The following is a 16,326-nucleotide window of genomic DNA, read 5'->3' as shown; positions in this document are numbered from 1 at the left end:
CATACAAAGTCTCCTGTCGTGCGCAGTATACTCTATAAGGTCTCCGGCGGGAGGAAGTCTATGGTGAGATTGGAACACTTTTTAAGCAAACGCTTCGTCTGACCGTCCTTAGGAAGTCGTCTGGCCTTGCCATAAGATATTGTATACAACTTGGCTATCATCGAAGCGCCTCCAGGTTCCGGCGAAATGCTAACCCTTTAATCGCTGAAATGTCCAAGAGATGTTTTTGGGTCGCCTACGATATCGACCGTGTGGCTTCCTTTATCCTTGGTCGCCCCGTCGGTATACCAGATGACTGTATTGATGCGGAGGTGAGCATATCGCGTCTCTGCTCACCACCGGACTTGCTAACCCCTTAAACAGTTGCCCTTGGATATTGATGATGACAAAATCAACACGCTAGGTTTGTCACAAAATCCACGCGTCTCTCCCGATGAGCCGCCTACGAACATGACGGGCGCCATCCATGTCATAAAGCTCCGTCGTTTGTGGTCCAAAATAGGCAACACTATATACCCGGCAATGACCCAGTCGCCCGTCAACCAGGAAATAACCAAGAAGCCTCTCATGGATCAGCTGAGAGCAGAGCTAGAAGCATGGCACTCTGGGATCCCTTACGCACCAGACACGACAGGCTTGGATCCACTATCTGTCTTCGCATCGCGCGAATGGTTCCGACTGGCTTATGATCATTCAATACTTATTTTGTACAGGTATTGGATTACTCACAAGGCTCTACCTGGAGAAGAAGATTCTGTTGAGGAAGCGTTGGAGTGCTGCATGCAGAAGGCTAAGGAACTATGCCTTCTCTACCGCAGACTCTTCCAGTACCAATCATTGCAGTTTACGTGGGGATCGCTTCATATACTCTTCCTCGGAGGACTCACGTATCTATATTGTATCTGGAAGTCCGCCAAGGTACGACAAGCGACCAAGAGAATGGATATTATCAACACATGCATGGCTTGCAATACTGCGTTGGTTATAATCGCAGAGCGGTGGAGCAAAGCTGTGCCTTATCGAGACATCTTTGAGGTTTTGTCAGAGAGAACTATTAGCCTCGTTTGTGGAGATGGCAGTCTATCACGAGGCGCAAATGAAGAGTCACATGCATCGGACCGGAATCAACCAATTGAACCCCAGGCCGTCGGAGATTGGGCCTTGGAGATTGGAGCCGATGACATACCAGTTGATTCGGAATGGTTCGTTCAAGAGTTGCTTCAGGGGATGAGTAACAACGAAGCATAGGTAGTTGTAGATTATTCTAGAGTAGTGATCTTCTCGCTGAAGTTCTGCCAGTAATCGAGTCCGTGAGAACTACATTCTTCAATGACCTGCGGCTTTTCGAACCTTCCATAAGCATATTCACGTGCTCTACGGATGCAGGGCTACGAAACCGCCACGCGCGAACAGCTGGCCGGTCCAGTCCTACTCCTTCAATGATATCCACGACCCAATTCCCGATATTGGGCAGGAATTTAAAAGCATGACCGCTCCCGCCGGTAACTACCATCAAACCTTGTCGTCCCGGCACACGATCTATCACAAAGTGATTATCAAATGTATCTGTATACCAACAGAGCCTTGTAAAAGCAACGTCGCTAGCCTCCTTGAGGACCTCAGGCATGTGGCGGGCAACAAGAGACCCAATGGTATCCATGGCTTGCCTGGGAATTTGCGTTACCTTATTCCCCTCAGACCAGCGCGTCACGGGCACGCTCCTCTCCTTGCCGTCTGGCTGCATTTGTGGGTTCGTGTATTTCGTCCCTCTGTAGCCGATCTTGAGGTGACCTTCTGCATCGACAGGAAAACCATACAGACCTCCCCGAGCCCCATGTCTCATGTTGTACATCCAAGTCGGGAACCTCTTAGGCGAAAACTGGCCAAAGATTGGAGAATCTAATGGGATTTTGAAGACGACGACTGAACCAGCCGTCGCCTCGCAGAGATGGTCGAGCTCGGGAACAAGAAGTGGTGTTTGCGGACCGCAGGCCATGATGGTGAGCTTGGCGTGGTGTTCTTTGCCATCCCTGGTGCGAATCCCAATGACATCTCCTCCACGCTTTAGGAACGATTGAAAAGCTCCGGCGTCTTGACCAAAAACGAACTTGACGCCATACTTGCGAGCCTTGTAGAGGGCGAGACGACACGACTTATCAGCAGCGACAAATCCACCGCTTGTATCGAGGATGCCCGCCATGGAGTTTCCCCGAGTACAGGCTTTGAATTGATCACAATTAAAACCGAGATCGTTGGCTGTGCGCACATCCTCAGCAGCAGTTGTCAAGAGTTGATTCGTCAAATGCAGCTTCTTGGCGTTCTCGACACTTGCTTTTTCGAAGGGAGGTGACTCGTCGCCTTCATTGAAGGAGATGGCTCCGTTGTTATAGAAGACTTTATCGCTCGAACTCATGCCGGGTGGAACTTCTCCGCCAGCGAGGTCAGCGTTCCACTGATTCCGCATGCTTATTGCCTCGACCGAGAGCTCTTGATACTCGATCTGAGTACCGTAGGATGATCTGATGATCTTGTTGAGATCTTGAACGCGTTAGTCATGGGGATCGAATAGCTCTAGGCCGGAGTGCTACTGACCTGCCGAAGCCGCATCTGAGCCATTCTGATAAGAATAGAGACTTTTATCGTAGTCTTGTTTGTCGTATACAATGACATTGCTGTAGCCTCTCTTGGCGAGATGTAGAGCTGAGCTGAGACCAAAAATGCCTGCACCTACGATCACAACGGGGTCTTTTTTCTCTAGAAAGGTCGCCATGGCAAAATCATGCTGACCTCTATTGTCACCAACGTGTCTATCTGGCTGTCGCCCGTGTTAAATTGCCAGACCAAGCTAGCTCCTGTCGGTGGGGATTACTGATAGGAATGCGAAGGCTTCACTAGTCCACTTTCAGACGAAACTGATAAGGTCAGTGGAACAGATGACAAGCCACTCGGTGGATTCCGAGCAAGATATACCTTGCTTTAATCTCTCTCGAGCCTAGTCTCGGAAGAATCCAGCTCAGCGATAACAACGTCGGAGCGAGATAACCAATCTAGGGTAGTCTAGACAGTCCGTCGCATGACATAGCAAGCTTCAACACATTGCTTTATACAGCGAGCACTACAGCAACGGACGCCATGATATATTCTGAGATGAATCCCTGGTAAAAGTTTAAGAATAAATAAGTATCTTCTTAGTCATATTCTCAAGTCCCGTCTAACTTATCCCTCCAACCAACATAGCAATCGCACTTCCTGCAACATGCATCTCGCACGATATCTAAGCGATTCTTCACTCGGCAAACATGTTCGCAGCAATCGAAACTCACCTCCAGAGGTTATTTATAACCGTCAGCTTCTAATGTCGTCGGCGCTCTATGCCATGTCCGGCTTGTGCATCAGTTCGTTCCCTCATCAATCAGAAGGCTGTCTCTAACCTGTTGCGGCATGGGATCAAGGCTCCAGCTCCGTCGTTCCGTCTCTCCCAGACTTTTCAAAGGCTTTCGGCATTACCTCAGCTGCGAATCCCAGCGAGGTCGCCAACTTTATATCTTTCGTCTACCTGACAGCTGGCGTCGGATCCGCCCTGTCATTCTTCATCAACGATCGAATCGGACGCCTTTGGTCACTGCGACTCTACTTTGCTATTTGGATTATCGGTCAGCTCATTGCAACATTCTCTTATGGAAACAAGGGTGCTCTATATACCGCCCGCTTCGTTTCTGGATTTGGCATCGGACCTTTGACCGTCACAGGCCCTATGTCGATTGTTGAGATTGCACCGACTGAGATCCGCGGCCTCTTGACCGTATGGTTTAGTGTTGTTATGCTCCTAAGCTTGACTGTCAGTACCTTGACCGTATATGCTTGCTTCCTCCACCTACCTGCCTCTCATCTTCAATACCAACTGGTTTGGTTCCTTCCAACTATCATCTGCGGCATCATCATCGCTGCAAGCTTCTTTTGTGCCTGCGAGTCCCCACGATGGCTCATGCTGGTTGACCGTAAGGAAGAAGCTGTCAAGACCCTCGTTACTCTCAGAGGTCTGCCAGCTCACCACCCCCGCGTCGCCGGAGAAATTGCAGACATTGAGCACCAGATTCAAGCTGAGAAGTCACGATATGCTTCAGGGGGCGGGTTGAAGGACATCCTGAGAGAGACCTTTATGGTGCCTGGAAACCTTCGGAGAGTTCATCAATCTTTGATCTCGTACCTTTTGGCTCAACTGTCTGGTGCAAACTCTGTTACCAGCTATCTGGTGCCGATTCTCTCGTTGATGGGAATAAATAGCGCTCATGGCAATAACCTATTCCTGTCTAGTATGTACTCCTTGTCTAAATTCTTCTACACACTCATCGCCTCCTTCTTTTTCATTGATGCTCTGGGCCGTCGGAAGTCTCTCTTCATTGGAATTACCATTCAGTTGATTTCTGATGTCTACCTCGGAGCCTATATCAAAAGTCACCAGGACGGTTCTGTCGCTCCAGGTGCTTCCACCGCCGCGATCGCAGCCATATTCGTTCATGGATTCGGCTATGCTGTTGGTAAGTCCTTGTTCAGATACTTTTGATGTCTATCGTGCTCACAATCATCAATCAAGGCCTCCTCGTTCTTCCATATGTCTTTGGGGCAGAGCTCTGGCCTAATAGCATTCGATCGTTTGGCTCGGCCCTCAGCCAAACCTTTCACTGGCTGTTCTATTTCGGTATCAACCGGGCAACCCCTTCGATTCTCTCTAGTATGCACAATTGGGGAGCCTTCATTTTCTTTGCAGGATGGTGTCTCGTAGCACTTGCCTATGTCTTCATTGCTGTCCCTGAGACTGCAGGGTTACCTCTCGAGCACATAGACGCTTTGTTCGAGTGTCCGTGGTGGCAAATTAGATCAAAAGCCAAGACGCTCCATATCACTACAATTTCGGGCTCAATCGTTGATGAGGAGAAGTGAGTTTTACATCATCAGCACGTATATCAAGGCAGTGGCGCTTACAATGTTAACCGGCAGTCCAGAGAGCGTTGATTCAAAGTACGAGCAAATCGCGAGAACAAGCAAGCAGACTGATTCTTAAGATTCATCAGGGTGTCATGGTTCCAACTTCATACAGATGGTACACAAATTTCTAGTCGTAAATTCGACACTGGGATTGCCGAGTGAGGAGTATAGAATTATGAATAAGGTGTAGCGTGGATTATTTTAATTGATTGCCCTATTCTTTCCAGCTTTAGATGTATAAATGTATGGGCCAAACCAGAGCCATACCTGTCTGATACTCTACTGCATTCTTCCAAGGCTTATGCTACGTGACAACGCTTAGCAGAATCCTAATAATGAAAACAGCCAGTAAGAATGTTTTAAACCAATGCTTCCAGATCTTCTCGTTATAACTTTATTTACTGTTTTATAATCAATCCCGGCAAGCACTATTTGGGTAATCATCAACGAGGTGCACAAATGACGTTAGTTCTCGCCCTGACCAATTTCTATTACTGAGTACTGACTGAACGAGGGCAATCAATATTGATATAATTCTCGTATATTCCGCTCAGTCACAGGCTAGCTCTCAAATGGTTCGCATTCACAGGGCTGTTAGCTATGCCATTCTTGAAAAACGCTCTGATGTTCTCAAAACATTCCCTTTCGGCCTTCTGAAACGCAACATCCGTTAAACCGCCGAGGTGGGGTTGAACAATGACGTTATCCTGGTCCAAAAACCAGGGATCAACGGTTGGCTCATTCACCAGAACATCAAGACCAGCTCTTGCAATCTTGCCCGATTTCAATGCCATCTTGAGAGCGGCCTCATTGACAATAGCTCCTCGAGCTGTGTTAATAAAAAAGCTTCCATCCCTCATGGCATCAAATTCTGCTGGACCTATCAAGCCAGTAGTCTTTTCATTCAATGGGCAGTTGATGGACACAATATCAGACTGAGATAGGAGTTCGTGGAGGGAAGAGCAGTATGTTGCATCGTACTTTTGTTCCAGCTCGTGAGAGAGTTGGCGCCGGTTATAGTATTTGATCTTCATGTTGAAAACTGTGGCCTTTTTGGCGAGATACTTTAATCCTCAGTTAGCTAACGAGTGCCAAAAGTCAGAAGGTAGGATGATTATGCGTACCTTTCCGATGGACCCCATACCGACGATACCAAGCGTCATGTTGGTGGGATCATGAGCTGGAATGAGCGAGCCAGACTCTCCTCGCCACTTGCCTGCCCTTGCCGTGCGCTCAGCCTTGGAAGTGTTTCTCAGAACTGCCAGGATGAGAAATATGGCCATGTCTGCTGTCGCCTCTGCAACAGCATCGACTGAATTGCAGAAAAGAATGCTGTTCTTGGACATCCAATCAACATCAAACTCATTGTATCCAGCAGATGCAGACGTGATGATGCGGCAGTCGGGAGCCAACGACTTCAGAAGGCCCTCATCGAATGGCTCAAAAGGCGGCGTGCCCATTCGAATGACAAAAGCATCGACAGGACCCTTTTCTTTGATCAACTCTGGCAGCAGCCGCTGAGTCTCGGCGCGATCATTGGCGTCAAGCACGTCAAAGTCATGGTCCCGGCCAAAGGCTTCAAGGTAATCAGCACCGGCGAATTTAGGCGCTCCCAAGCTAACAACGTGGGGTCTCTGGGAAGTGCGGCTTGGGGACATGATGGATGAGAGTACGGACTGAATGGAGAAGAGCGGTGCGACGGCCACGGTATCGCGATTTGACCAACTAACTATATGAAGCGAGACGGGCCATCTTGGAAGTCTGGTCCATTCGTGACTCCTAAAGCAGTAATGATTGACAAGGAAACCTCCGAAGGCAGCGCGAACCTGCCGGTAAGCCCCGTGATTGGTGAAGAACGAAGCCCCGCACTACTAAGCCAACCCGACCCAGGCGATGACTTTCCAGATGAAATAACCAAATGTACTCTGTAAGTAAGGATGGAATATCTGAGCCTCATTGTTCAAAAAAGCTTCCAAGAAGCGATCATGGCTCGAGAGTATACACTTTCAGACCCGCCGTTGGGCTTTCTCGCTGTTGAAGTTGACATTTACCGTCCCCCAGGCGATCCCTTCAATCAGAGTACATGGCCCTTCCCCCTCATCCGCGAAAAGGTGATAGGCACTTCAGAAGCTCAAATTGTCACCAATGGCAACTACGAAGATGCTTTTACTGATCGTTTTGTGCAAGCCGCGATAAGACTCGCAGAGAGAGGGGCTGTCGGCATCATTACCAGCTGCGGCTTCTTGGCCGCTGCCCAAACCAGGTAACCCTATTTCCAGCCTGGTCTTGTTTGTCCACCACCCGCTGAACATGTCAGATTAGCAGCCCTGTCACCCATACCTGTAGCTACGTCGGCCCTCGTTCAGGTTCCCAGCCTCCTGGCCATTTCTCCTATTAATAGACCTATCGGGGTGTTGACCTATGACAGTACGAGATTGGGAAGCGCTCACTTGCTGGAGCTGGGCATTGATCCTAGCCGTGTCCGTGTATGGGGACTCTCGGATGACAGCCATCTCAGGGACATTTGCGCGCGTGGAGCGAACTATGACGCCGATCGGCTTGAGAGAGAACTCGTTGCCGAGGCCAAATCGCTGGTACTTCAACATCCTGATGTCGCCGCAGTGGTCTTGGAGTGTACAAACATGCCACCTTATGCAGATCGTATTCATGATGCGATTCAAATCCCGGTATATGACGTTTATACAATGGGTATGTGGTTCTACTCCGGGCTGACGAGATGGAACCCGTTGTCGTGGAAAGCGTCAGATGCGAGAGACACATGAAAATGAGAACTAGTAATCCCTAATCGCTATTTCCACAGTTCTATCATACGTGAAAGCCTCTATCACTGGACTCGTAGGCTGATTTATGCTAGATTTTGTTTACTTAGCTTTGGACGGCTCCGGAGACTGTACGCAAATACTTCATTGCTCCATTGAAATGCTGCCATATGACGGTGACTAAAGCATGGTGATGCGGTTGCATATGGAGCCACTAAGAAATCTTTGAGGCATCCCGCTTCGGAGGAAAAAGAACCATTCAATATAATAAGAGGATAAAGATGAAGGATGTCTCCAAGTACATTGAGTATTCTATTGCAAAAAGTCGCCCCCAGACCTAGCCAGAATGTATTGGTATTCTGGCTCGAACTGCATGTACATAACCTCTGGGGTTCCAGTTCCATCCTTTGTGTACTGAGCCTCTTCGTCACCCACAAACGTCTTTTGTAACCGCGAGCCGGCCAAAGACGCTTCAACCAGAAGCTGTGACTGACAAGCTCTCTCCAAAGCGATGAAGAAGGCAGCTGCTTCAGCAATAGTGCCGCCAGATGTCAAGATACCGTGATTCTGTAGTATCAGGTTCTTTTTGGTCGGGCCCAATGTGTCAGCGAGCCGCATACCCTCCTCTTTAGCAAATACGACGCCACCGAAGTTGGCATATACCGCAAGGTCATTATAGAACATGCAACTATCCTGATTTAACATGTCTATGGGTTTTCCAAAGGTGGACCATGCACGGCCATAGGGGCTGTGGAAGTGGCATGCAGCATTGATATCAGGCCGTCGTTTATGGATAGCTGCATGGATGATAAACCCGGCAGTATTCACGGGCCTATCTGCGCCACCGATACGTTCTCCATCTTCATTCACATGAACCATGTCAGACACCTTCAAGAGGCCGAAATGGACTCCATAAGGATTTAGCCAAAATGTGTCTGGTTGAACTGGGTCTGCTCTATAGTTTAGCTAATTAGTGGCCCAGAGTGGACTATACAAACCTACCTCTAAGACTGATATGGCCACTCCCTCCATCAGCGAAGCCCAATCTCGAAAATATGCGAAAGGCGCCCGCCATTTGCTCCAATTGCCATCGTCTTTTCGCTTCGAGGGTGGGAAATTGTGGAATTTGATGGAGTCTATTTTTGGGTTGACTTGTAGATAATGAAGCCTTGGAGGTTGTCGTGGTAGTTGTAGAAGACATGATGGATGCTTGGTTGTGGTGCTGAAGTCGGTGAGTTTGGCAGTGCCTGAACCATTGTCTTATACGAAAGGGAGCGCTTTAATCGGTGGGTTGTTGCACTGGGATGCCTTCGGTAGCCGCCGTGATTGGCTGATGTGGTTAATTCAGTGGTACCCACGCTGTGAACTTGTACACCCTCGGCACTATCCGCAGCATCATACGATGTAAGTTTTAAACAATGAAAGACGATATGGCATCTAATATTATATATAATATATGCACAGCGATTGTCATAATTAATTCATTCTAGCACTGGCTATCATTACTCTTGATCCCCCTTTCTTCTTGTTCACTATAACTAAAATGCCTGCCATCAATGCTATATCGATCCCGGTTGAACCATCTCCCATATATCGAGGTGACGATTTTGCAAGCCCTGTGGATGTTCGAACTGCTTTCACATTGGCATTGTCAAAAATGTACCGAAATGAAGTGCCCTTGTATGAGAATTTGGTCCAAATCGTCCATACAGTAAATACGGACGTGCTTTCTGAGCATCCGGACTCGATGGAGGATGCTCTACTGTCTCAAAGACTTGATCTAGAGAGGCATGGTGCCATCAGGCTGGGTACCCCCTTTGAGCTACGGACTATGGCCCGCCTCTTTGCCATTCTTGGTCTGAAGGCAGTCGGCTACTACGATCTTTCTGTCGCTGGACTACCCATGCATGGCACCTGCTTTCGTCCAGTTGACCTAGAATCCTTGGATCAGAACCCTTTCAGAGTCTTCACCACTTTGCTCAGACCTGAATTGATCGTCAATGATGAGACTCGTGAGCTTGCATTAAAGTTGTTATCACGACGCCATATCTTCAGTAGCAGACTTCTGGAGTTGATCAATTATGCCGAGAGACAAAACTGGCACTTGCAGATCTGTGAAGTTGAGGAATTCACTCACGAGTCTCTGAAAACTTTCAGTTGGATGCCAGAAGCATCGGCATCGCAAGAAGAATACAGAAAACTGTCCAAGGAACACCCTATCCTTGCCGACATCGCTTCATTCCAGACTGCGCATATCAATCATTTAACCCCTCGAACGTTAAACATTGAGGCAAGTCAAGTACAAATGCGAAAGCAAGGCCTTCAAGTCAAGGATCGCATCGAGGGTCCTCCTCCACGTCAATGCCCGATTCTCCTCCGCCAAACGAGTTTCCTGGCACTGGAAGAACAAATCAGATTCCGCGATAACCATGGAACTCTTATCCAAGGAACTCATCGAGCTCGGTTTGGAGAGATTGAAGAGCGAGGAGCCGCCGTGACAATTACGGGAAGAAAGCTTTACGATGAGCTGTTGACCAAAGCTGCAAGCAACATCTGTAAGGGTTCAGGTGCACAGGGCCCTGGAGCCATGGATGAGGCCATGCGTGATGCCTTTAAAGCCTATCCTGACTCGTGGGCAGAACTACGTAAGCAAGGCCTCATTTACTGTACTTATTACCGTACAGGTACAGAGATCTTTGATATCACAGGGACACTATCCCTAGAAGACTTGGTTGCCCAGGGATATCTCAGAGCCGAGCCTATCACATATGAGGACTTTCTGCCATTCTCTGCAGCAGGAATCTTCGCGTCAAATCTAGATAAAGGCCAGGAAGAACCTTTACAAGCCAATGAGCATCCTAATCAGCAAGGCTTTGAGAATGCTCTAGGGTCTGTATTGTTAGAGCCTGAAGCCCTGTATGCAGACATTCAGCGAAAGAGTATCGTGAGATGCGGACTAGCACCTGGGCTGTTTACTCACTAATTGTAGGATACGTATGGCAGTTTTGATACATGTAATATCATAAATTATAAACCTCTGGCCTTCTCTTTCGTAGCGGCGAGGAGGTCCTATATAGCTAATTGGTCAGAACAATTCTAAGTACCTATATCTCAAGTCTGTCTATTAACAGATGTAATAAAAAAGAATTAATATTCCCATATATCCTCTAGTATACTAATAATTTACTCTACACTTCAAAGATCAATAATGTTTGCTAAGCTCTCTGCCTGACTAGTCGCTAATATAAGTTATGTTTTACAATTTATAGAGCCGCGATGGTATAACTAACCGATAATGGTCTCACAACCGGACGCCAGCCGCCCGGAGAACAGCGAGGACAGCCGAAGACAACTCAGGGCTAATCCATCAATGCCTTGATTCTACTCTCCCGTGGAGTTTATGGGGTAGGACTGGGGAGAGGTCGGAATAATCTCCGCGACCCTAGGAGTTACCATGTACAGGCTGGAGCACTGTACTATTGGACCCTCTACGTCTGGGTATTTGAACAGGTGTACAGAATTTATTTAAATAATATAATAACGGCCTAAGCAGTCTCTCTGCAGCTACTGCAAAAACCAAGACACAGTAGCATCGTCTGTATATATACACTTTGCAGCATGGCAAGCATAAATCTCCAGCCCGACACTATGAAATCCGTGTATCCTACCATCAATGCCTCGACTACCTTGAAGCAAACTGCAAAGGGAAAGGTGGTAATGATCACCGGAGCTGGCCGTGGTATGAGAAGTCTCCCTTGAGCCCGCATACTTAAGTGAGTATAAACTAACCCCTTCTCTGACCATCCCAGGCATTGGACAAGCCATTGCAATAACCTTTGCCCAGGCCTCGAGGTTAACCTCAAAGGCGTCTACCTCTTTTCGCGCCAAGTCTTACCTATTATGCTGGCCCAAGGTGCCGGTCATATTATCATCACGGCATCTCGGGCGGCGACGCGCTCAGATGAAAAGATGTCCAGCTACAAGATCTCGAAGCTGGCTGCTACGCGCCTCTGCGAATGTATCCATACAGAGAACCACGAAATGGGCATCCAGTCTTTCGCCATCCATCCGAGGGGTATTGTGACACGACTGCTGACGGATTTGGAGACCAAAGAGACCAAACCTTGGGCGTCCGTGGCAGTGAAGACCATCCGGCCTAAGCTGCGCGAGGAAATATCCTTACCAGGTAATTCGTGTGTACTTCTCGCATCAGGGCAAGTGGAATTTCTGAGTGGGAGATATGCAGACTTGACGATAAGCTTTGACTACATTATACAAGAGCAGAAGACAATTGAGGAGCATGACCTATTCAACAAATCATCAGCATAGGGATGGAATATATTGAACAACACCGTGCCTTTCGTTAAAGGTGGTGGTCTCAGTCGAGATTACGCAGCTTAATACTTGTGGTCACCTGGATAGATGGCCTCGGACATACCAGGCGTTGCAAAGAAATATTTATTCAACTATTAGATCATAAGAACACCATGGTCATCATACGATCTGCCTGATTCAAATGGCTTTGGCCTCGTGCCACCAATTCCATTCCGTCAATACTCATTATATATCCTAGCCTAACAAAAATTGACATCTCGATACATAGGAAGCATCAAGCTTGCCAGCGACTCTACCTTTTGGGTCTGGTCTGGCGACTTTTTCTGCCGTAGCTTGCCGAGCCAGCGGAAGATCTTAACCTGCGAGGAATAACTATCCCGAAGAGACCTTCCGGTCTTGTTAACTATTATGAATTCGCTGCCAACGGAAAAGTAGTCCCTGCTACAGTGAAGAAGCACGAATAACTTGACCAGCCACCAGAATGGCAGCGGATCCAGTGAGAAGGCAAGATTCTCGTAGTCAGCGTCGCGCCAGGTCCTTCTCTCCCAGACGGCGAGCCATTCATAGAGCACCCGATTGATGCTATCGAAATTACTTGAGTTACCGAGGTGGGCGACTCGCGCCGCTAATCGGACGATGTTGGGACCTGAGAAATCGCTGGCAACTTGACGATCCAGGCTATCCAGGCTCGATGACTGGCTGGGATCGGGACTGAATGGCTTTAAATTACGGTCAAGATCGTAGTGAGTTGCCTCCCAGACAAGACAATGCAGGGCGTTTACCAACGTAAACATCCCAAAGGCTGACGCTTCGAACCTAGGATGTCGCTCAAGCGGGAGTGATGCTGTCCGCAGCTCAAGAAACGTGTACGAGAGTCTCCGCTGTGGAGGCGCAGATTGCAAATACTCAAGACAGGTTCGGGCGGATCGAGAGTTCCAGCATGTCTCGTATCAAGGAAGCTCGATGTCGAGATCCAGCGGGGAGAATGTCGGCGCCGTGCCCATGAAGATACAGCTGGCCACGTCTTGGCTGAACAAGACATTCGCGATTCTGTGAATCAAGACTATTAGTGAGGTCCTTCCAACCACGATCCACCTTGAACAAACCTGATACGAGTCTCGCGCTCAACTCATAAATGCCAGTCAAGTGTCTTTTCAGTTAATGTCATGTAATCTATTAGAGGGCTTGTGTCAAAGACCGCAGCCCTTTTCGCCATCTGATTGTGATAGAAGTTAGCAAAACAGATATTGAAGGCTAAAAGCCACGAGGCAAAGCTCTCACAGAAATGCTACGCGCAAAATACAACAGGAAGGCCATGAGGGAAGTTTCGTCTTGCGAGCTTCCAAGAACTGAAGATGCGGCAATGCTCGCTTAGATTAAGGATAGCGAAGGCTTACTTATGTCAATCTCGTGCTAGCTATTATTAAAAGCATTCTGCAACAGCAGCATTTTAGTAAAAATATCCCTTTAAAACTAATTTACTTACTACTTAGGGCTAGAGGCAGGATAATAGGTAAGTATACTGTCTTTTAATAAACCTTATATTAGCTCCTTGGTTTTCTGTTTTACTAGTATAGTAATACTCTTATAATTACATTTACCTATACTGCTATAATAAAGATAATAGCTGCTATAATATTAATCTCTAAAGAGATATACTATTCTATACTTATAAACTTTAATAATAGCTATCTTAAATTATATAACTAATCTTATACCTTAAAGTTACTAAATAAATATATTATATAATATTACTTATACTAGCTTTACTTTAAAATAGCTATTTAAGTAACTAGATATTCTAATAGTAGATAATCTTTTATATAATAAATATAGCCTTAAGATCTACTAACTTTTATTAAAATAGGTAGTAAACTTAATATTATAGAATAGTAATTTAATTACTTTACTACTAATATATAAGAGAAGTACTTAATAAGAATATTAATTAGGAAACTTAAAGCTTAGGTAAGCCCTAAGCCTGTCTTGAGACTCTTTAGCAGACAAGGCTCCAGTAAAGACGAGATGCCTGTAAGTACTATAGCATCGGTGTATGTAGAACCGTTGGGAGTGTACATAACTATGAACACGCCTAGCCAAGCTGAACGACCCTAAGGGGGAGGCACTGGTCTTTCGGGAAACCGGTTAGTATATGCCTTTGGCGGTGTCTGTATCGCTTCTAAGATTCATGCGTGCGCTTATAATGTCTGCGGCCAGCCGTCTGTGTTGAATTTAGCAAACTATGATATGTAGAGGGTATGCGTCGCCATCTCATGCTGTTATACTAGTAATAGACCAGATCTCTGATGATAACTTTCTATCCTTAGCCCTGTAATTTGTGTATCTCTGCCTCACTAACTATCATTATGTTTCTTATCTTAGCTAGCGCGATAATGGATGGCCAGTAGCATCTAACAGTGGTTATTTGGCTGGACTAGACTACTGTTTCTTTTGGAGAGCCTTATGATCTGTCTTGCTGTAGGTATTGCTATAACTGAGCTTACCTACAAATCGATAATAACGTCAAACCATGATCCCTAAGTGCGAGGGTCTTCTCGCTTCTCTGCCCAAAACATCTTCTTATTTGCCGCCAATGCACTTTCATCATTCTTGTTTTATCTATTGTCATGATATCAATACAAGTGGTTCAAATTGACTGAACGACTGAAGCTTCTTTCTACAACACAAAGTCACTAAGACGATGGTTTTGGCTTGATGGAGCGCACTCACTTCAGAACCTTGATCAAGTAGCTGGACCTGTCTTCATCATGTCTCACTATGTGATCATGGACAAGAAGCCGTTGATCGTCATCTCAATGGCCCGGAACGATCTAGTTCAGCAAGACCATCCACCTGTCCAGTAACTGCTCCCTTCTATGAAGATCCTTCAACTACTTGCTAAAGTGTACACACCTTGACCGCCAGTCTCCAGTCTGCCAGCGTCAAGTACAGCGTCATAATCTTGGACGCACTAGCATCTGCGTCTACAATATCACGCACGGCCAAGAGTTCTCGACAGTCTCCCCGTATCCTTCACATTTTCAGCCTACTATAACCCTCATTTACAGTAAACGCCTCCGTCGAAGCTCGGCTCTTGGCCAACCTACAGACTCTCACTTATATCCCGAGACCGGACCGAAACTCAACAGACCCCTGACAGTGTATCAACTCGGTACATGTCGTCATTCCTCCAGCTTTTTCTTAATAGAAGGTTAGTTATGCTGATCCATCGCCTTCGAATAAGAGAAAACAGTACCGTTGACGTTGAGGGCCCGCAACCTGCGTCAGCAGTTGAGAGAGAAGCTATGCGTAAATCGAACATCTATTGATCGATTCAGTTATGAAACCCCACTCATCTGCATTATCTTTTCCCATTATGGAACCGCTCGGGGCGGCAGGCACGACAGGGGCCCAGCTGCCGTCCGTGGGGCCCACAGAATTCACGGCACCATATCTTGCGCAGTAGAGATTACATGCGACAACTTCGCACTAGCAATGGAAACAACGCATGGAAATGTCTCTGGGGCGACCGTGATGCGGGCGCAAAGACGCACGCTGCGCTCTGACGTTGTGCCCCATTGAGATAGGGTGTCGCCACGCTCCTTCAGTTCTGTTTAACGGGACATATTATGATTTTTAAAGTGATTTTTATATCTAATAAAAACATCTATGAAATGGTTTATTTATTAAGATTTTATATTTAGATAAGCGGAAAATAGAAACTAATCTACCTATTAGGGAAAAGGCTAATTTGTTATTTTTACTGAGATGCTGAGATCTATCTCCCCAAGTGGCGATAAGTTAAGGGCCTCAAATGAATCAACTACGCTTACTTAAGATTGCACTATTTCCCGTGCCGTAGTCAGATGTTTCAGATTGCGTCAGACCAAAGTGAGTGCCCTGTATTTCGTGAGTGGGGTGGGATCTGCAGGAGCACTTTTGGCAGGTGTGCTATAGGCCAGGCTATACTTTGACCTCTTTCAGTTAACCTGTTGGAATCCTCTGCTTTGTTACTAAGCAATCACATTCTTAAGGATCAACATGTCGATCCACTCGCCTTTTACGTCATAACTTTTAATATAAACTTTCATCTACATCATTTATCTATATAGTAAGTTTATGTCATATAAACAGTATATATATATTAGCAAATGCTAACAAGCATCTATAGGATAGAATTTAAATCCTAAATATAGATTGTCTGTCTACCTTAAATGATAGTTTT

The 16,326-nt window shown here is 46.7% G+C and overlaps 6 protein-coding genes across 6 annotated transcripts; 3 read left to right on the top strand and 3 right to left on the bottom strand.

Annotated features, from left to right (window-relative positions):
- Positions 1-1,512: 1,512 nt before the first annotated feature.
- On the bottom strand, positions 1,513-2,770 carry J7337_013835 (uncharacterized protein; the record flags this gene model as incomplete). Its single annotated transcript, XM_044831310.1, has 3 exons — positions 1,513-1,539; positions 1,598-2,538; positions 2,593-2,770. 3 exons carry the CDS (start codon positions 2,768-2,770, stop codon positions 1,513-1,515), a joined length of 1,146 nt encoding a protein of 381 aa, XP_044674585.1.
- A 585-nt stretch (positions 2,771-3,355) lies between these two features.
- J7337_013834 (uncharacterized protein) lies at positions 3,356-4,941 on the top strand (the record flags this gene model as incomplete). Its single annotated transcript, XM_044831309.1, has 3 exons — positions 3,356-3,395; positions 3,483-4,538; positions 4,595-4,941. The coding sequence occupies 3 exons, from the start codon at positions 3,356-3,358 to the stop codon at positions 4,939-4,941; spliced, it is 1,443 nt and encodes a 480-aa protein (XP_044674584.1).
- Positions 4,942-5,540: 599 nt separating this feature from the next.
- J7337_013833 (uncharacterized protein) lies at positions 5,541-6,644 on the bottom strand (the record flags this gene model as incomplete). Its single annotated transcript, XM_044831308.1, has 2 exons — positions 5,541-6,050; positions 6,111-6,644. The coding sequence occupies 2 exons, from the start codon at positions 6,642-6,644 to the stop codon at positions 5,541-5,543; spliced, it is 1,044 nt and encodes a 347-aa protein (XP_044674583.1).
- A 1,434-nt stretch (positions 6,645-8,078) lies between these two features.
- Positions 8,079-8,967, bottom strand: J7337_013832 (uncharacterized protein; the record flags this gene model as incomplete). The annotated part of the gene is made up of 2 exons (XM_044831307.1): positions 8,079-8,716; positions 8,769-8,967. The coding sequence occupies 2 exons, from the start codon at positions 8,965-8,967 to the stop codon at positions 8,079-8,081; spliced, it is 837 nt and encodes a 278-aa protein (XP_044674582.1).
- A 342-nt stretch (positions 8,968-9,309) lies between these two features.
- J7337_013831 (uncharacterized protein) lies at positions 9,310-10,749 on the top strand (the record flags this gene model as incomplete). Its single annotated transcript, XM_044831306.1, has 1 exon — positions 9,310-10,749. The coding sequence occupies one exon, from the start codon at positions 9,310-9,312 to the stop codon at positions 10,747-10,749; it is 1,440 nt and encodes a 479-aa protein (XP_044674581.1).
- A 665-nt stretch (positions 10,750-11,414) lies between these two features.
- Positions 11,415-12,095, top strand: J7337_013830 (uncharacterized protein; the record flags this gene model as incomplete). Its single annotated transcript, XM_044831305.1, has 2 exons — positions 11,415-11,505; positions 11,611-12,095. The coding sequence occupies 2 exons, from the start codon at positions 11,415-11,417 to the stop codon at positions 12,093-12,095; spliced, it is 576 nt and encodes a 191-aa protein (XP_044674580.1).
- Between the last annotated feature and the right edge of the window lie 4,231 nt (positions 12,096-16,326).

This window comes from Fusarium musae, chromosome 11, assembly GCF_019915245.1.
Source record: "Fusarium musae strain F31 chromosome 11, whole genome shotgun sequence".
Taxonomy (NCBI): domain Eukaryota; kingdom Fungi; phylum Ascomycota; class Sordariomycetes; order Hypocreales; family Nectriaceae; genus Fusarium; species Fusarium musae.
The sequence above is the reverse complement of the archived record's forward strand: the minus strand, read 5'-3'. Positions and strand labels throughout refer to the sequence as shown.